The sequence below is a fragment of the Chelon labrosus genome, assembly GCF_963514085.1.
Source record: "Chelon labrosus genome assembly, chromosome: 23".
NCBI classification, from domain to species: domain Eukaryota; kingdom Metazoa; phylum Chordata; class Actinopteri; order Mugiliformes; family Mugilidae; genus Chelon; species Chelon labrosus.
Window position 1 is genome coordinate 19,190,077 of NC_140356.1, and position 21,075 is coordinate 19,211,151.

Below are 21,075 nucleotides of genomic sequence, written 5' to 3' on the forward strand. Positions count from 1 at the left end.
CAACACAGATTTTAAGTTAGTGTTTGTACTAATAAATACAAGGACACACTGCATCCGGTTCAGTTCCTCGGGGAGAACAGGATGTTGCCTCAGTGGTATCAGTCCCACTGCTGTCATATTATCTTATTGTCCAGACCCACTATACATACAAATATAAAGTACATCATCCTGTTGTCACTGCATGTAACATATCAGCTCTATTGTGGGTGTGATTATATATTAGGATCCATCCTTTTCTGATTTTGAATTTATATCCAGAATTTCACGAAAATGTGTCAAGGGAGCTAAGAGAAAGTTTAACAGGTCAACATTGGGATTAACTCTCTGAAGACAGTTTCATGCCAATGGGGCCAACGGTTGCTAAGACTCCACCAAAGTGTTAGATGGGCCTACTACTGATCAACACTGGCTTTAGAAAGATTTGTCTTGAGCAAATATCTGAAACTTCTCACATGAAGTCTCTGACGTTTGCAGCTCATAATGAAAAGTCTTCCTGTATGCCTTCAAATACAAAATAATACATTTGGTGGATGGAACAAGGATTGATAAACGTTCAGGGGACATTTAGAGCCAGGACGTCCTGACAGCGAGGGTCTGTGGCCCTGGAAATACTGTATACAAATTGATCAGCGTGATTCAGGACGGTTTGTAGGTCTTGCTAGAATCCCAGCTAATAGTAGCCCCTGTTATAGCTTACTAGCCTCTCATCTAATAGTAGCTCTCCCTAGCTTCCTAGACCCCCAGCTAATGATAGCCTTCCTAGCTTCCTAGCCTCCCAGCTAATAGTAGCTCTTCTTAGCTTTCTAGCCTTCCAGCTAACAGTAGCTCTTCCCAGCTTCTTAGCCACTCAGCTAATAGTGGCTCCTTCTAGCTTCCTAGCCTACGAGCTAATGGAAGATCTTCCCATGTTCCTACCCTCCCTGCTCTTACTAGAACTCCCTAGCTTCCTAGCCTCCCAGTTAATAGTAGTTTTTCCTAGCTTCCTAGCCTCCCAGCTAATCGTTGTTCTTCCTGTTTCACCTTCTAAATGATAAATACCGCTTACTGCCACCTGTTGGTATTCACACAGGTATTGTTCCATTGGTGGTGTGTTCAAGCAATGTGAAGGCAACACCCCAGTCAGCATTTGTCGCCGGTAGTTCTTGGTGTGCCCAAACCTTTATATATTAAGGAATATAAAAGCAATATCATGGAAAATGATGGTCCAAAAACACCAGGAAGTTGCCATTTTGTCTACAGTTATTCAGTATTTTAACAAATAAGATACTTGCAATCACGATCCTGTCACGATTTGATGAAGAAGACGTGATGCATTTGTACAAGAAATTAATTAGAAATAGCAAAATCAAAAACATCACAACCAAAAATGACGAAAAATAATATAGCTGCTATTTAATTGCAATTTTCCATCATAAAACTGAAATGTGTTTTGCTCCTTTTCCCTTAAATCCTTTTTAAAAGCCCTAAATAGCCCTCGCTTTGTCATCTGTCCATTTTAGACTCAACCACAGATAATCCCTTCGCAATATAACTGCCACCATGTGACTCCTGAAACCTCAGACAGCCGCACGACTTAAGTTCACTGGGAGGTGACGTTCTGTACGACTCCACACTGCCTCTAAAAACATCATTAGAGCAGAGGAAATGACATGACACGTGCCGGGTAGTAATAAAGAAACACTTAGAGATGTCAGAATGGGTTTTTAACCACACAAGTCGGCAGCTGCTGGGCTCGAGTTAACATAGATGGAAGAAATGTTTTACTAATGGATGAATTCTGACATGCATTTCTCAGCCAGATTTACCAGCTTGGTGTTTGCAGCAAAGATTCAATCCCAGTTCACACAGTCAAATTGAATTTTAGTTCGCAGAGTCACACTTTGCAGAAAGACACAGGAGGTTCTCTGAACTTCCAGTTAACCACAGTAGAATTAGTCAATGTACTTGAATGTAGATAAACTACTCTCGAGAAAGTTTCAGTAATGAGTCGGAGTAACCTGGAGTGGCTTGATCATTGATCCAAAACCCTTCCTGCTAAACTTAGCTCATTAAAGTGTACTACTGTTCACACCATCTGTTTTAAATAAAGGTCAAGTCATTTAACAAAGCAAGTTCGATAATTATTAAGTTAACTTAATTATTAAGGTTGCAGCTTTCTGAAAGAAACTTTGACCTTTATCTGCAGGGATAGTAGACCATCTTGTGACAATTCAGTGTTCTGCTGGGAAACTTTTGGACCTGGTATTCATTGGTGTGGATGTTACTTAGACATGTAGCACCCACCTAGACCAGACCAGGCACCCCCACCCCATAGCAATGACACTCCTTGATGGCAGCAGCCATCACCAGCAGGATGCAGCCACAAACACGCTTTAGGAACAACTAAAAAAACATGAAGAATAGCACAAGGTGTTGAACTGGCCTCCAAATTCACTAGATCCCAAACTCCCCCCCACTAACAACATTCTGTTGATCAGCCACCACAGGACACCCTCAGAAGGCCCATGTCCATTCTCTGATGAGTCACCACAAGGGAAACCTGCACAATATTAGGAAGGTGGTCATAATGTTATGTATGTAATGTAATGTAATAAAACAGGACGGTTTCACCTTCATTTTTTATGTACCAGAAATCAAAACCACAGAAAAAGAGTGACTACATATTACTGTTACGTCTCCACCAATCATCTGACTTTTAGTTGCATCTGCAGATATCAACTTTTTGAATTTCACAACAATAAGAACGTGTGTTTCCATCAGAAGTTGGCGATGAAGGTTAAAAAGTAAAGTTAGACACTTGAAAGCAATGCAATCTGAAAATAAAACAAAATGTCAAAGAAGAACCAAACCCGGTCACCTTGGCCATTTACTAGACTAAAAACACAGAAAGGGCTTCTGCAGAAGAAGACAAAAAAATGCAATAATGATAAAAAAAAAAAAAAAAAACATTATTTAAGACAAAAAAGCACCTGAGGACGTTTTATGCAAAAGTTTTTGTTTTTAATTTAGCAGTTTCTATCAGCTAGTTGAATGCATAAAATAAGTTTTTCTTGATTGTTCTGGCATCATTAACACTCACCATCCCCAGGTGTTTCTTCCCCGGTTCCAAGGACACCGATATGTCACCGTTTCTCCAGCTGTCGTCTCCAATTTCGTCGCTCTGAAGAAACTCACCGAGCTTCTGGACACTGTGGAGGACACACATGAAAAGTAAGTGTCACTGTGACAATTTCAATACCTGCAATCTCTCAGGAGTTTAAAGTTTCCCCTCACTGCTGTTAAGTTTCTTACGTGTTCCTTTACTTAGATTTAACTGGAACTGCTACCTACCCCCCCCCCCCCCCCCCCCCCCCCCCACCAACGACCCCTGCACTCACCTGACCAGAGCCTTGACTGCAAATCTGACCACCGTGGAAAGCAGGAAGAGAGGCGTGACCAGGATGTGAAACAGCGCCAGAGCAGCGAAGGCCTCGGAAGGAGTCGGACCGGTTTTATCGAGGAAGTGATGCACCACAAACGTCTAGAAGACACGATTTTAAATTCTGACCCATTGCTCGTGTTCAGCGAGAATCAATGAAACTGTTACGGTTGAAGAAAGCAGCGGATATGTTTAAAATCGTCTTACCGCAAGAACGGCGGCAATGGGAATAGCAGCGTTCATGAAAACTGAACAGAGAGAGAAGACGGGTGCAAGATTTAGAATATACTCGAGGAGATACTATGTCATACAACTGCATCAAGTGGAAAGAAAATAAACAGCATCTGATATCAATACAATTATACAATAAGTAAAGAGTGAGGATTTGCAGGAGAAAAACAAACGTCCTCATTGGGTTCTACGATTTGCATCATGTCCTCATGGTGCATATAAAACAAACAGCTGTAGATCCATTGTATTGCGACAGCTGCACAATACCATGGTATGGATCTCATAGTTCTGGCTTGAGACGCTTGTAGAGATTCATTTAAAGCTGTGTCATGCTATTGAGGTTTAAACCGTTCCTCTTGGATCGTCACTCGATTGACTTTGGTCCCTTTGTTGTTCCTTAAGCTCACGTCCCGTTTTATTCTGAAAAGATCTTGGTTTCTGTTTCATTCTGGTGATTTTTCCTCCTTTTGTGATTCTCTGGTTCCTCCCTCATCATCCTCACCTCAACTCTTCTTCCATGCCCGTTCTTTGTTTGCTCCTCCCTAATTAGCCAGTCTTTATAAGATTAAGTAAGATTAAGTGTCTATCGGCCAAGTATACTTGTGTATACAAGGAATTTGGTCTCTGCATTTATCCCATCCGTGAATTAGTGAACACACAAAGCACACAGTGAGGTGAAGCACACACTAACCCGGAGCAGTGAGCTGCCATGCTACAGCGGCGCTCGGGGAGCAGTGAGGGGTTAGGTGCCTTGCTCAAGGGCACTTCAGCCGCTTTCTACCGGTCGGGGGTTCGAACCGGCAACCCTCCGGTCACAAGCCCAAAGCGCTAACCAGTAGGCCACGGCTGCCCCTAAAACACTTTTCCTACCCTGTGACTATAGTCCTGCATTTCCCATTGTCAACTGCTTTCCTGCTCTTTCCCGAGTTTCTTAGCTTCTCGTGGAAACTCATTTGGACACCCTTTGGTTTTTGGACTGCTTAGTTTCTTCTGTTGGGTTATCTTTTGTGGATTGCCAATCTTTTGATAAAGTACATTTTCATTCAATCACTTTTGTTTCCTCCAGCTGTGTCCTGCACTTACCAACCTTTAGTTAAACCTCAACGTGCTAATATCAGGTCTGAACATGGCCTAGGAGATGGAATAACGTATGTGCGGAAATGCAAGAAGAGATCGGTTGTACAGAAATTCAACTCTAAATTAAAACCCGTGGTTTTCATCTCACTCGACATGGACGTGTAGAAAGCAAAGGTCTTCAGGCTGGTGAGCTCTTTTCCTCTCGTCTCCTCCACGCTGTCACAAAAGATGTTTTCCCACGCGTACAGCTTCAGCAGCTTGATGCCCTTTAAGATCTCTGAGGTCTTCTTCAGGCGATCTGTAGAGTGTTCCTGGAAGATAGAGCAGGAACCACTGTGTGTGTTCGTTTAAGACTAAATAGATGCAGTTAAAGAAATTAGTTAAATTATGCAGATTTTCTTCTTACTAATGTGTTTTTCTGTGTGTCCGCCAGCTTTGTAGCTATGAGGTACTGGACGGGAGCCAGCAGAACTATAACAGATGCTCCAAACAAGGCACTCCAGCCCAAAAGATAGTAGAGCAAAATCACTCCCATCACAATCTGCACGAGAAAGGAGACGCTTCAAGTAAAACTAGATCTCAAGAAAGTGCATTTATAGTTTAGAAATACACTTTGTCCTACCTGCACAGGCATGGCCCACAGGTTAGGACAGAGGAAGAGGAACCACATCAGCTGGTTGGTCTCTATGGCGACGAGGTTGTTGATCTGCCCCAGAGTCATCTCGCCCATAGACATGTTGGAGGTGGACAGACGCAGGATTTTGTTGTAAATCATCGCCTAGTTGATGAGAAGAAACGGGAAAAATTACACTTAGATGATCAACAGCTGATGTCCAGGCTTGTTTTGTTGAGAGATTAGGGCCCCACCATGTTTCCCTGTGTGTATAGTTCTAGCAAACTGGGTGTAAACTTTTCAAAAGTTCATTCATTCATTCATCTTCCATAACCGCTTGTCCAGTGAAGGGTCGTGGGTCGCTGGAGAATATCCCAACTGTCATTTGGCGAGAGGTGGGGTACACCACCTCCAGACAACCATTCATGCTCACACCTACGACCAATTTAGAATCACCAATGAACCTAACCAGCATGTCTTTGGACAGTGGGAGGAAGCCAGAGTACCAGGAGAGAACCCACAAAGACAAAGGGACTGCCCAACGACCCAACATGAAATCTATGAACAAGGAACCCAACGTTTATCAAATTATACTTTTCAACATATGCCATCATTGTCTTAGGCCTTGTAGTAAGCCAAGACATAATCTAAAATATAGGAACATCCAGTCATCTACATAAAGATTTGACCTGAACTGACTTCCGTGCAACAGATTACACTCTCAGGTTTTCATGAATATATTCATGAGGTTTAATGGAAGGTTTAAGCCCTGTGATATAAAATGCCAGAGGCTTTATGCTGCTGAGTGACTCATATAAATAAACACTGAATCATGTATTGGTGCTTACTAAAGATCCCTTGCATGGCTTTTAGATTTCAATGCTATACAGTCTCAGTGCGACTATAAACTAGCTGCTCCCTGGGTGTTTACACCGACAACAGTGAGCCGATACAACAATCGCTCACGAGGAACTTTTCAAAGCAGTGTGGAAACAAGATGTCTGAATTACATGTTTCCACGATGCTTCACTCACCAGCAGAGCCCCCCGTAGATTGATGCCCGTTTCTATGGTGACGTAGTAGGAGGCCTGCAGGAAGGTTCTCTGCAGGACCAAAGCCAGGAAGAGGAGAACGGCTAGGACGGAACTGTTCTGCAGGAGCTCGGTGGAAGACATGAAATAGACGCCGAAATAGGGGTGCTAGGAGGATAAGCACAAAATTTATGGTTAAGGTTAGGGAGTTTAAAAATAAGATGGTCAAACTGATGTTCTCATTTCAAGACAAATTGTTTTATCTGTGTTAAATCACTGAATGAGAACAGACATTATTTCCTGGGATATTCTGTACACGTGTTACAGCCTTGGTCCATGATAAACCATGTGTTGCAAAGTGGTGTGTTATGCTCAAGGGTTGCTGCCCGTGACCTTTTATCAATATCAAGTGCACAAACTTTAGACAGGCGTACTTGGTGGTTCAGAATTGACAAGTCTGACTCTGAAGTACAGACTCCGGATGAAGGGTACACGCAGTACAGTCACTCACACAGAAAACGCAATCTGCCATACCTGGTTGTCCACACATCCTGGACAGGATGAAGCGGGGCAAGTACACAACTTTGCATTCAGACCATACTTGGGCAAATACTCCTGATCAAAGCAGCAGCAATATCTGCACCAGGTTTAAACAGGACTCTAATTTGTTATACAGGGTGGCTGTTGTATCTTAATGTACTCTATAAGCTACTAGCTACTAGCTACATGTAGCTTTCTTATTTCTGTAGCTACTCATGAGGGGTTACTTGTAGCTTTAGGCTTTGTTTGTTGTATTCAGACACTGGTGGAAGTATCAGGAGACTCGGCTGGGGTTTAGTTTTTCTGCATTCACTAGATAGCAGTTTTGAGATCCACTAGAAGTATGGGTGTCAGTGTGGTTTCTCCCGTCGATGCCGACTCCTGCCTTGTTTCTCTTTGCAGCTTTTGTCTCATTTTGTCCTCTGTTAATTTGCAAAGCGACGAAAGATTTTACGTTGCCTCCTTTTTATCCTAGCAGTACTGGGATGTAAAAATTAGAAAATATTCATAGATTTCTTTTAATGTTTTTCCATCTACCATCACAAATTCATGAAAAAAAGAAGAAAATTAAGACATCATGTCTATTCCCTGATATAATTTTCCATTTCCTGTATTTTTCAGATTTTTTTTTATTAGTTTATTTACATATATCTAATATTTGTATGAGAAAATCTCCAAAGCATTGAATAAAACCAACTTATAGAGCAATTTAGTACCATATTTCAGGTATAAATATATGAGCACATAACAGATGCAGATTTGTCAACGATTATAAGGTGGTGCAACAAAAGCTGAAGTTTTAACTTTGATAGGATTGGCTGCTGATGGGTAAAACAATAGAGGTACGTCAATCAGAACAATATGAGTTAATTAGACTTGCTAAAATGTGAATGTTTGTTTAGCAGATATTAGTGATTCCTCTTTGAAGGGATTAAAGATGTCAGCTGTGTTCAAGCTCTTTGTGCGAGTCTCTAAACTGGAGAAAATGGTTTGTTGGAGTGGGTGGCGGGTGGGCGACCCGATGGTACATTTGTGAATAAAGCAGGTGGTATCAAAAAGCTCTCTCCGACGCTCTGCAGACCTTCTCTCGGCGTTAAACTCAGACACAGAGTGAGAGGTGAGCGGAGAATTTTCCATGTCACTCAGAAATGCAGCAGTGTTCTGCTTTCTGTCTTCGCTGCCCATTACACCCACTTTAACAGGCAGACTTGGCCCTGACATCATCTCACATTCAACATCAGCTCCAACAACATCCCGCTAAAATGGACTGGATGCAAATACGCTGTCATTGCAAAAGCATCTGTTCTGCCTCTCCTACTAGCTCTGACTGCCTTACGACCTTTGGAGGAGGCTGGCATGGATTTAAGAGGAGATGATGTTAGTGATCAGCGCTGCCAAAGTATCTTCCTTCGCCAAATGCACTGTCTGTAAAAGAGTCTGCATTCGCTCTCTCTCTGCTGCAACACCTTTATTGTGCTGCCATAGATGCTATTGTTTAGTCTTGTAGCGGAAAAGGTGCAGGATTTTTTATTAAGGTTGATTGTTATTGGTGCAGATGCTGAAATATTAGGAATTGAACTGAACAGTGGGTGCAGTCAACCCCAAACTTTGGAAAACCTTGTGGAAAACATGATCTAAATGTATTTCATGATCTGGTATTTGCAGTATTTGCTTTGCGTGAAGATTGCTGTCAAAGTTTTTCAAATATCATAGGCTTCATTCACGTGGACAGTGTTTCTTCAAGCTGATCAGGGATTACGATGTAGCTCTTAAAATGGATGCCAGATAAAATGATCTAATCAAAACAGAAATCTTTTGACATGAGTAAAGGGTTCTGTGAAGTGGTTGAGTGTCAAATCTGCCAAGTTTTATTGTCTAGGCTGATTTCACTCAATAGAAGATGACGAACGAGATGTTTCCATGTTTGCTAAATTGCAGTGCACATCGAATCCAATGTCAAAAAATAGAAAGAGAATTGAACTTGTAGTGTTTTGTCTTTCTGTTGGTTTCGGTTTGTTTTTAGATTTAAGCTTCAGGTTTAAAGTCTGACTAAAGGCATGCAGTTGTCCTGGTTGAATGCATCCACATTCAGCAGCTACTATAATGACATTTCAGTTCAACCGACGTCTTGGAGTGAGTCATTCACTGGTTGATTGGATCACACACTGTCACGGTTAACCCACTCAAACAAGACTTTGGTCTCATTCAGTAACGTCAGCCCAAATTTCCTTTCCTAGGATCTTTCTTTTACAAGAAACAAAGACACCCACCTTCAACTTGTCCGCTGTTGCCACATCATCTTTAGCATTCAGGTACTTAACAATGCCTGAGATGCAGAGGGGCCCAGCGAAGCCGAGCAGGTCTGCCATGTAGCGGAAGGTGCTGCTGAGCAGGATGGGACGGCCAAACGCTCGATACATGGAGCGCCAGATTGACGGCGGTCGGTCCGGGTCCTCGGGTGTCTGTGTGGAGAGACACGAACAAATGTGTGAGAAGTGTGCGTTTCATTTAACGTAGAAATCTTGGCCTCCATGTGCTCACTCTCTGATCCTCGTAGGCGTCTTTGAGCCGAAGGTAGTTGGTGAGGGCTCTCATGGCAATGGGCAGCTTGCCAATCTTCTTCAGCTCTATAGGCCTCTTATGGGCTCCGATGATGAGAGGATTCATCCACCAATATGTCGCCTAAAAACGTGCCAAGAATTTGCGCAACTTTCTGTACAATGCTGCCAAACAGTGGTCTGGTAATATTTGATTAAGTATGTATAAACGTACAGACTTGTAATTGAATCTGTTGGTATGAGTTTTGAGTTTGAGTTTATTCACCATACCACTTGAGACATTACAATAATCCAACAGGAGTAAAAGACAGATGGGTAGAGTGAATGGGTCCCCCAAGAAAGCTAGAAAAGCTTATGGGTTAGGGTATTTTAAAATGCTTTTGAAAATCTACCTTGGACAGCAGGTTGACAAATGGCTGCAGAAAGCGAACCCCTAAATCCTGCAAATCTTCTGGTGGCTTCACTTTCTGGGGGTTGGCAAAGAAGACGTATTTCTACAAGAAGACGCAAAAACTTAAAATGAACACGTCAGCATATGCGTTATTTGCTTTAACAGACACAGAGAACCATGAGATGAAACGTGACTCCTCACCCTGACTCTGATGACATTGACCTCCACGCCCATCAGGAGTCCGTACAAAACCACCAACACCGCAGTGATGCAGAACCTCAGGTGCTGCGGCCCAACTTCGTGCGCTGCAAACTTCCAAAGCTTGATGGACTTTGTGATGAACGCCAACACCCAGTATATGAAAAGGACTGTGAGACAGGAAAGAAGAGTCAGGAAAGAGAGCTTCATCTACTCACAAAGCGATTTGTCTGTTCCACCCATAGAAACTAAATATTTAGATGCATATATGTGGGAAAAATCCACAAATACAAATTTTAAACATCAAAGTAAGGGAATCCTCTTGTGGAATGAAATGAACGGAGTTGGATTTTTCAAGATAGATAAAGGTTAACATGCCTAAACCAAGTGACAATTTCTGGGTGAAAATAAATAAAGCTAACATGGTAGTGCCAGAAACTGCAATTCCTCAAATGTCCACTAGAGGCTGGCTCTAAAAGTGAGTCAATTCCCACAGACCTCCATGTTAAAATGTCCAGCTTAAAGGAATAAAATTAGAAATAAATTATCTCAAGGCCTAAAGTCATGCATAATTGATGGAGTGTCCACTTTAAGTGAAACTTTGACGTGTTAGTCAAGAGATGAGAGTTAATCGAAGTCAGGCCCTGCCAAGATGGCGTAGACGGGAGAAACCACACTGAGCTTCAAAACTCCTCTTTAGGAAACATAGTCGTTAGAGTCTTAAGATGTTGTCACCGTTGTCTTACCTAGCAGCAGTTTGGGAAAGTTGGACGTCTCTATGTTGTGGTAGTAGACCACTGATGTTGTAGCCGCAACGAAACCCATGAACGCTGGCATGAAGAGATGCAGGTGGTTGGTCGACATCACCCTACAGCAAGAGTCAATCACAAAATATATAATTAACCTGGAAACGTGTCTGGCACTTAAGTAAAGGTTATAAAAACTAAAACGACAAAATGCCTCACTTGTTGGAGACGATGCCTTCTGCAAACTCGCACACATGGACGAACAGCAGGAGGAAGGTGAGGATCCACCTCATGTTGTGGCCGGGGAAATGAAGCCATGTGTTGTGATGGATCTGCACCTTAGAGCTCTGACTGCCCCAGCCTGGCAAAAAAACACACAAACGGGAAGACAGAGGTGATCGATGTGAACGTGATATGTTTGCAAAACTGTTCAGAAAAGAGCCTTGAACGTCAACAGAAGTGAGCAACTTTCTTACCTAAAGTCTAAACTACTTAGTCCGTCCTTTCCAAAAAACTGCACTTAGTGTGTTTGATCATAAAGTGAACGTAAAACCCTTAAACTACAAAATAAATCTTCTAAATGCATCAGAAACCTTCACTGTAATCTTTTAGAGAAAAAGAGAATCCTAGATCTGGAATCTGCAAGAAACGATGGCAGACCAATGCACACAATTTGTAATTAATCAACAAAGAATACTACTTCAAAACTCACAAACTCAAAGTTATGTCTTTGTTCGGGTGCAAATTCCTCAGTGATTCACATATTTTTTCACATACCTCTGATTAAATCAACAACATCCTCTAATTACAACAACAATCAAGGCCGCAAGCAGCGACAAACAGGCCATCCCACCCATGCGACTTCCTGGCTGAGCGTCAATTGGACCCATTTACATGTTGAACTGTGCCTCACCCTAAGCCTTGCGCTCCGTCAGGGCTTCCAGTGTTATAAGATGCTAAATAAATGCTCGACTTTTTACAAGGATGATGTTGCACACTGGAATTACACAATGTGGCTCTAGAGAACGGCTACGAATACTGTTTATCTTGTGCAGAATATGTTGATTTTGACGTATATTTGATGATGTTCATTCCAACAGGCAGACTTCCTGTTGCCCAACCGGTGGCACTTTACAGGTATATTAATCATAATAACACACAGATATATTCATGCTGGAACTCTTATCGAACATATGACGTTTGACAATGTAACAAATTCTAGTTCATGGCAAAACACCAAAACTTGTGGCATTCAACCAAAGCTTAAACTTTTGATTAATTTTATTAGTTTGGATGTGTCAGGGCTTAACAGGGAACTGATTATGTTTGACATTAATGGAGTCAGTTATTTAGGAAGAGTGCTAATGTCTGTGGTGGCAATTTTCCATATTCGCAACAAAACACCAAACTTTGAATGTCGTATAAGTACAAGTCGTATAACCTTTGCAGAAGCCTTTGATGCCTTTTAATCGCTCAAGTCTTATGAGTGGACCCACCAAATTTGAAGCAGCTCAAATAAGTTTTGTAAGAGTAGTTGGTTAAAGTACAACTCCTGAAAATGGAAACTTTTGATCTTAAAGGTCCGAAGAGTAGACTGAGCAGAAGAGAAGCATTATATAAATCCAGATATAAAAAAACAAGTATTCATCAATTATTAAATTTTATGATTAAAGCTGCAACTAAAGATTATGTTCACATCTTATTCTATGTTTATTTCTGCTCATATCTAAATGGACTGGAGCTACTTTGTAGGCTCAGGGCAAAAGAGAACATACAAATCTAGAACCAGGAAGCATCAATTAGTCAGTCCTTGGGGAGCAAGCTGAGGGCTTATGGTCAGAAGCATTCCCATAAACCTCTGAGTAAACAAACACACACAGAGATACCCAAGCAGTCAAGTAAAACAGCAATAACAGAAGTTACACTAGAGAAAATCATGTGTAACCTGAGAAATAATTCCTAATATTTTTGTTTTACGGTTTGTTTCACTCTTTCCTGTAGTTACCACTAGAGTCATTTTCAACCACTGGTCTAATCCCATTTTAGCTACACTTCAAAGCTGCTTAACGTTCACACTCTCCAAAGAGGGGGAAAGTTAATATCTGCAAGACATCTGGTCTGCCTGCCAGATCACAAAGAGGAGTGATGCACACTAAACAGTTTGACATTAGCTTCCATCCAGTTGAGAAAATTCATGACAAATATCCCTAATTGGCATTTTACAGAATCTGAACCACTTTAAAACCATTTAACACAGACAGCCAAGCAAAACCAGAACTTCCTAACATCCAGCTGTGAATGCTTTCTCAACGGTAAGCCATGTGAGTACCTTCAAGTGGTAAATAATAAATGTTAAAGGAATAATATAATGAATGTGAAGCCCGGAAATTGAAGCCTGCAGATCTCAAAACGCAATCAAAACAGTTTTCTATCTGCCTGTAATTGGATAGAAAATGTAAATGGCTGAAGGAACTGGTGCAAAACATTCAAATAAAGGGGGGAGTCTGTCATAGGCATAAACATCCAGGGCTACAGTTTGGCTGCAGTTCCTCTAATGGCCACTAGAGAGCTGGCACCAAAAGTGAGTCAATCCCCATAGACTTCAAAGTTAAAATGTCCAATTTTACAGCAGAAACAAATATTTACAGCCTGGTACAAGAAACTGTTTTGATCTCTAGAGATAATTTTTCCATTTTTGACAACTGTACGGGCGGAGCCAAGATGGCGATGCCAGTAAACACAACGCTGAGCTTCAAAAATGCTTTTCGGGAAACATGAGTGACATCATGAATGGTTCGTTCTGGGTCAGAAGTCAGATTTGGAGCAAAAAGGTGAATACAACATTTTTCCCCACATCCATTCATCTATCCATCTTCTGGGACAAGCAGATTACAGCAACCACTTTCTACGTAAGATGCAGGCAACACAAGATAATTCCCACCACACTTGCTCCACAGTGAAGAGCCACAGAGCGGAAGAAATCCTCCAGGAAGCCCAAACCCAGCTGCTCAATGAGAATCTAAACAGATGCTCAACAAACTGCCTTCACAGATACCTGAGGACATTCTGGAGAAGGTTTCCAAAGATGTGGAAAAGGCACAGATCTTGCACCACTTCAGAAGGTAAGGTGCAAGGAGATGCAAATGTCTTTCTTTGCAAACACGGTATAACAATTCCCACAAAACAGAAGAACTGGAGGGAAAAGGACGACAGCACCATAACGCAGGACGTCCAGGAGAAGTGGGTGAAGAACCTCTCAAATAGAGAGCTCAGATGTCTTAGCTGGAGGACGTACCTGTACGGTAATGCCAGAACCTCATAAAAATGAATAAAAATAATCATGAATGCCACCTCATCAACTTAAATTGCTTAAAACACTATGTGTAATTCAAGGCATGGTCGACCCATGCTGCTCCACTCGACTTCTTTGACCGGCACTGCCAAGATGGCAACGCCCCCTGTGTCACCGCACTGAGCTTCAAAACCGGATATCAGGAATCCTATGGGTTCATCCATCTTTATATACAGTCACTGATCTATTACACGGGTCAGAAAAAAACATATTCAGTCCTCCAAGTAACCCATAACCACATCTATAAATCACAATACTGTAAAATAATCACAAAAATGATTGAGCTGACTGATCCAGTAATCTTCACTGGATTAGTTCAGTCCTGGCAGCTGCAGCGAGACTCTCTGAGACTTTCCAGTAGAAAAGGTGAAGCTTTAAGAGGCTTAAGCAGGAAACACTTCTGTCACACATCTGTCAGGACATGCCTAACACAGACGGCTACGCTGTGACTTTTCCTGCAGAAGCACAGAAACTCCTTGGGCTACTTAAACAAGATAACAATGCACTGAAATGCATCCAGCAATCCATCAATAGATTCCAAGTATAAGACTAGTATTTTTACCCCACTGGTCATAAATACAGAGGTTCCTACCAATGAAGAGGATGGGGAAGGTGATGAAGAGCAGGAAGACATGTGGAACCAGGTTGAGAGCATCCACAAAGCAGCCATTGTTCAGCACGCCTTTCTCCACGCTGTAGGCATTGATATCCTTGTTGTTGCCACAAAACGACAAGGCCATGCCACCAACCCAGCTGCTCCACACAAGCCCTCAGTCAATCTGTGTCAACAAGACGAAGGAAGTAAGAAATAAAAACAGAGTTAACGCAGCACAAATCAGATCCAGATACTTCTTTGTGCCGCTCTGGTCAGCTTTGAATAAAAGGTCAGATGTTTTTTTTGTGGCATGTCACATATTCAAGTGCACACTCTCACACAGGCTAGCCTCGGGCATGAGAGCTATTTCAGGGCCAGTGTCCAGCTACATGATCCCTGGCTTAAAGGTGGCTTCATGTTAAATAACTATTAAGAGTTGGAAAGGAAACATGTTGTGACCTCAACACTTAAAAGACTAGACGTTAGGATTTAGAGGGATCTATAGTAGATCAGAACAGACAAACAAAACACTGGTTCTAGAGAGGGGATTTTATGGCTTTATGGCAATTGAAAGCCACCGTAGATTCTCCTTGATGCATAAAAAAAGAAAACAAGAAAGGGATTTTAAATGGTTGCACTTTTCAGCCTCACCACTAGATGGCTATCGATCCTGCACAGTGGTCCTTTAAGTTTTACAACCCAGACATCCTGATTCACAACTTTTAAGGTAGGATTAAGCAATTAGCAGGGGCGTTTCTAGACTTTAAGGACAACCTGGGCTTAGCCCGGCTGGACCGTATGTAAATTTAAAGATTATCTGAGGGGGGGGGGGGGGGGGGTTCATTCATAATATATATATATATATATATATATATATATATATATATAGTCATATTAGTCATATTAATTGTCATATTAATTGGTGCTACAGTGTTAAAAGCTCTATCCATCTTTGTTTTTATTTTTATCAAGAAAAGTTGGTGCACTGCACCTTTAGAAAAATAGCGCTGTCTCTTTAAGAAAGACGGTAGTCTTGAGGTGCGTGGCTGTGGATGTGTGCCGCTGAACTGTGGGCATGTTGCAAATATAAAGTAAAAATAAAGATGAACATTTGTCTTGCTGTTTGTTTTGGAGTTGCAACAGATAAATGTTTTAGACTAACATCTAAAAAAAAAATAATTCGGCGGCACGCGATCTACCCGCACTACCTTCGCGATCTACCGGTCGATCGCGATCGACATAATGAGCACCCCTGCCATAGATCATCTCGTCGTTTCTCTTCTCAAAAAATTCTCAAATTCTCTTCAAACGCCGTCCTGCTGTCCTCAGATGTATGACTGGATAGCGCCAGGTGCAGCCATCATCATCATCATCATCATCATCATCATTATTTATTTTTTTTATTTTTTTTATGATTTTTTTTTTATGGTCAAATGAGCGGGCCGCCACAGTCTCGTTAATTAATGGGAAACACTGGTAGACAACAGAATACATTAGACTGCCCAAATTATTTATTATTGAATTACTAGGTCCATACACGTTTAAGTGTGAGGTTGCATGTAATGTATCATTAAGCAAATGTTCTGCCATGTCTCGTCGGCTTTCTCAACGTAGCCTACTGCAACCTATGACGATGAACTACCAAGTGACTAGTTGACAACAGTAACGTTACTTGAGAGCACAGAGCCACTGATCTCAGACCAGACCGCGAAGCGCCTCTGCCCTCTCCACCCACCCCCAGCCCAGCCCCGCCCCGCCCCGCCCGGCCCGTTCTGCTTCTCCTTGTCAGTTTAGTGTTCGGGATTCCTTGTTCTAACAGGCTACGAGGGATAGAACGCACAACGAAAAAAAAAAGTTAAATAACAATTTTGGCTACCCGGGCTGAGCTCAATTTTCCCCGGGCTGAAGCCCCGGTAAAATCGGCTGGTGACGCCCCTGGCAATTAGGTTGAACTGCAACTTTTTTCCTGCATGGTTTATTGGAAGCCCAACACAAGTATTTTCACGTTTTAAGAATGTAGTAGGTTTATAAAACGTGCTGGTTGCAATATGACGCCTTACCAATAGATGGTGTTTGATCCTACACGATGGTCCTTTAAGTCCTTTCACAGTCGGGTTCAAGGATTAGCTTGAATTGCTTTCCACTGCAATTGCCAAATTAGTGTCACTTTAATATTACATAATACGTTTCACAGCCCTGACATCCTGATTCACAGCTTTTAAGGTTGAATTACTCGTCTGTTCTATTTTGCATTGTTTAATGGCGACCCAACTTTCTTCTTCTTCAAGTCTTTTAAAATTTTAAGAACAAAGCAATTTTATAAAACTTGTTGTTTCATTGTTGATTTAGAGGGTAAATACCTTGCTTGTCTCCTACACGCTTGGACAAGAAGGACGAGGAAGGGATTATAAATTGGTTGCAATCCACAGCCTCACCACTAGATGGCTCTCGATCCTACACACTGGTCCTTTAAGTCTCACAGTCGGGTTCAAGGATTAGGTTGAATTGCTTTCCACTGTAATTGTCACATTAGTGTCATTTTAACATTGTATTATCCCTTTAACTAAGGTGGTAAGAAGCATAATGAATTAAAGCGTCAATTTAATTTTGTTAAATTAGTTTCATTTGGTTGGTGTAATTCTAAACAAACAACACCTGCTTTAGGCTACAGCCATGCCGAACAAACTACATCATCCGTAAATACCACATATAGCTCCTCCATGAGTCACTTTACACAGCAGTAAGCTTGGGAGAGTCGTTAAAGTGAAGCCAGCTTCACGGGAAAGAGAATTTAAAGGTCTCTTACCTCAGAGTAAAGAAATAATCCTCACTGACAGCCTTTCATTCCGGGAGTCTGGATTAAAAAAAAAAAAAAAGAAAGAAAGAAAACAGACAGAGGAGAGACGAGAAATAAAATACAGTCAGAGCTGTAGAGCAAAAGTTGATTATTTTTAGCCCCGCAAGAGCATCAGCTGCTCCACTTACTGCAGCCTGACTCTGCCGACGGTGTCAGGAGACAACGAGTACGACACATAACTTCCGGTGGCTTCCTTCAAAATAAAAGACCGGTAAAATGACTACAGCTAAGATAGTTGTAAAAATAAAGACAAATAAAGGAAAATTACTCTGAATATTAACTAAATAGTGCTGATACACATGCATTGAAATCCTTAATAATAAAAAATTATGATCATAAGCGTGTGTTTGAGCCCAACTCTCAGTTTTTTACAAGTTATCTCAATAAAAACGACTTGCGTATTAGGGAATTTCTAATAAAATAGAAAGAGGTTGGTGTAAACCTTTGATAATCCATTCAAGCAAGCAATGAGCAAAGCCAGAATCCATGTGAGCAACAACTTTGAAACCATGGAAACACCTTAGTCATCTTCTGTTGAATTAATCCAGCGTTGTCAATAAAGTTGGAGATAAAACTTCTTCTTCTTCTCCTGTTCTATTTTTTCTGCAGATTTAATGCTTTACAACCTACAGAACCACTTTTATCAATAAAGTTTGATACTGATTTATGTTTTGGAGAATGTAATATTACTGCAACTTTTTCCTGCATGGTCCAATGGAGGCCCAACACAAGTATTTTCCCGTTTTAAGAATGCAGCAGATTTATAAAACGTGCTGGCTGCAATATGCCGCCTCACCACTAGATGGTGTTTGATCCTACACAATGGTCCTTTAAGCCCTGAATCCCACGACATCACAATTCACACCATTAACAAATAATGTCAAACTACTGGTCATCATATTATTTTATATAGCGTCCATGGAAACGGTTATGGTGGAATCTCTGATCAGGATGTTTTCAATCATGGTGAAAGACATGTCGACCACGTAGACTTGAAAAGAAACTAAATGCTGTTTGTGATCACTTGCGTGCATTAATTTGCACCACAAACAAACTTGACCCTGTTTGTGACATACTGCCTTATATTTGACGCCATTAGGTGAATCTTGTCCATATTTCAAGATTCGTTTGATTTACTTTTACCTTCATCATCACAAATCCTCAATTCCACCTTACAGTTAAAAAAAAAGTCTTATTGGATTTACCATTTTGCTTCAAGATCAATGTTCCTGTTTGTTTTTTATTCTGAAGGTCCAAATTTGGCAACTTCCGGTACAGGCGTACGCAACTACGTCAAACTTGACACAGCGTCACCTCCTATCAGATTTCCAAACTTGTACCAGTCCGGTGGTGAGAAGAGGGTTTATTATAGACATATGTCGAGGGTAGACACGGTTTACAAAGTTAAAAAATATATATTTTACCTCAAAAAGATCAAATCTGTTCCTGTTTTAGCATGAAACGTTTTAAAAGTCAAATTACAACCTCAAATATCCAAGTAAAATATTTTTTTCTACAGTGTATATAGAGATAATAAAAATCTGACGAACAGTGTTTTGGTCTTGTATGAAAAATAACAATATTTTTGCACGGGCATATTTAAGGTGCACTCTTAAATCTGTAATCTGATTCGGTGTGCGTCTCTAAAGCCTCGCTGAATCCAGGGAATATTGCAGGATTTCCACTTTGCTTTGCTTGGCACCGGAATGCGCAGGATGGAAGACCTTGGACGCGGTCAGCGGGGCGCACTGGAGAGACCACAGCGGCAAGATGTCAGTCCTCCTGCGTGTGTCATCTCAAACGCACAAGAAAAAGGCACGGAGCAATGACAACCCGAGCGTCCTGCAGTGTTTTAAACCACCCACATATTTCTCAACCAAACCCCATTCAAAAAATAAATTATTTAAGATTTTTACGCCTTAAGACAAGTATAAATATGTCTAAACTACGACTTTGCGTCTGATTTCAACCCAGTGATATTCCGTTTTATATTCGGCGTATTAAAAACCGACACAAGATGATACAACTTTCTTAATTATTTATTTTTTTGTTCTGTTCCGAATGCGATCCCCTTCAGGCTCCTTCAAGACCGAGCAGCACTGTGAAGACGCAAATCCAGCTCTTATTTTAACAGAAAGACAAGTAGTTGTTGGCTAATATCAAAGGCGAATACAAGACTTTCTTCTACTGGTTCGGATTTTATGTGGAATTTATTTTTAAAGCGCACATTTTAAATGATAATCCGCATCTAGCTAAAATCGCAGGATTTTTAAATGAGGTCTGGCGACTTAACTGAAGACGTCGTGTCAGCTGAAGATGCTGACAGAGTGATAACACAGGGAACCCCTTGTGCCCCAGCACTTACCCGATGCTGGCGCAGGGTGGTCTGGGCTCCTTGGTGCGTCCTCTCCGGAGCCTTGACTCTGGCTGCGGGCTGCTCTGGAGCCGCTGAGGCAGGAAATGCTTTCAGATTCCGCTTGTTCGCCGAGAAACGCCGCTATGGCGCTGAAGCGGCGCAGCGGAGGCAGACGCACTGCCAGGGACGCTTGGCTGGCTGTTTGCAGTGAAATTATTCTTAGTGCATGAAAAAAAATGAGGTCAAATTAAAGCCGCGTGTTGTGTAGGACGTTGTTGTTGTTGTATGTTTGGAGGAAGAGAAGTGAGCAGAGAAAGACACCTGCACAGGCCACGATGATAATACACCTCTATGTGAGGATAGTGATGGTTAAGGCTTTAAGGGCCTTAACCATGACAACCCTGACATTAATAAAGGCTGGGTTAGTGTTCACCTGAGCTGCGTTTTATTTTGAAACGTGTCATATTCCAAGACAACAGGAAGAGGGCGCTGCAACACTGGAACATGATTTAATTACAAAAAGAAGAAAATGGATCGTTATTTTAGCAAAGTTTGAGATCCAAAATGAGAAGTCATGATGATGACAGTGATCCAGTTAATATAGGTGCTTATAGCTATGGTGCTTATGATAGCATGTTTTTAGTTACCTGGGCTCCTGGAGTCCTGCTTAAATCGTCCATAAACAGGCTTTCATTGGGTTTTTTATGTGCTTTAGCAAAATATAAGATGAAGTGACTTAAAATTTAATTAAAGAGAGAGAGAAGGAGAAAGGAATTCAAGAAAGAAAGAAAGAAAAACAGTATACAGTATATTTCATCTGGCTTGGGAATGCCTCAAGATCCCTCAGGGACCTCTGAGGCCTGCTGCCAAGGCAACCTTAACTCTGAATCAGTGGCAAACAGTTGGACGGACGGACGGATGGATAGATGGATGTGGGGGGAATAAACCCCTCCGTGGCTCTGAATCTGGCTTCTTAACCACAGATGTGTTTATATAGGAGCTTCTAACACTGAAGCTTCCTGGAGAGGAGTTTTGAAGCTCAGCGCGGCGTCTCCGGCCGCCGCCATCTTGGCTGCGCTTGTCTCCACCCATCTGCTCAGCTAATTTAAAAA

The 21,075-nt window shown here is 41.6% G+C and overlaps 1 protein-coding gene across 1 annotated transcript in view; it reads right to left on the reverse strand.

Moving 5' to 3' along the window:
- abcc9 (ATP-binding cassette, sub-family C (CFTR/MRP), member 9) overlaps positions 1 to 15,423 on the reverse strand; it is a 52,474-nt gene extending 37,051 nt beyond the window's left edge. Inside the window, exons 1-14 of the mRNA XM_084573246.1 lie at positions 14,748 to 15,423; positions 11,023 to 11,164; positions 10,804 to 10,925; positions 10,061 to 10,227; positions 9,861 to 9,962; positions 9,452 to 9,592; positions 9,181 to 9,372; positions 6,374 to 6,538; positions 5,349 to 5,504; positions 5,133 to 5,267; positions 4,875 to 5,037; positions 3,626 to 3,666; positions 3,378 to 3,520; positions 3,080 to 3,188 (exon numbers count right to left, since the gene is read on the reverse strand). Coding sequence (XP_084429372.1) covers positions 3,080 to 3,188; positions 3,378 to 3,520; positions 3,626 to 3,666; positions 4,875 to 5,037; positions 5,133 to 5,267; positions 5,349 to 5,504; positions 6,374 to 6,538; positions 9,181 to 9,372; positions 9,452 to 9,592; positions 9,861 to 9,962; positions 10,061 to 10,227; positions 10,804 to 10,925; positions 11,023 to 11,164; positions 14,748 to 14,895 — 1,926 coding nt within the window. The 5' untranslated portion in view covers positions 14,896 to 15,423. The remainder of the gene's footprint in view (positions 1 to 3,079; positions 3,189 to 3,377; positions 3,521 to 3,625; positions 3,667 to 4,874; positions 5,038 to 5,132; positions 5,268 to 5,348; positions 5,505 to 6,373; positions 6,539 to 9,180; positions 9,373 to 9,451; positions 9,593 to 9,860; positions 9,963 to 10,060; positions 10,228 to 10,803; positions 10,926 to 11,022; positions 11,165 to 14,747) is intronic.
- Between the last annotated feature and the right edge of the window lie 5,652 nt (positions 15,424 to 21,075).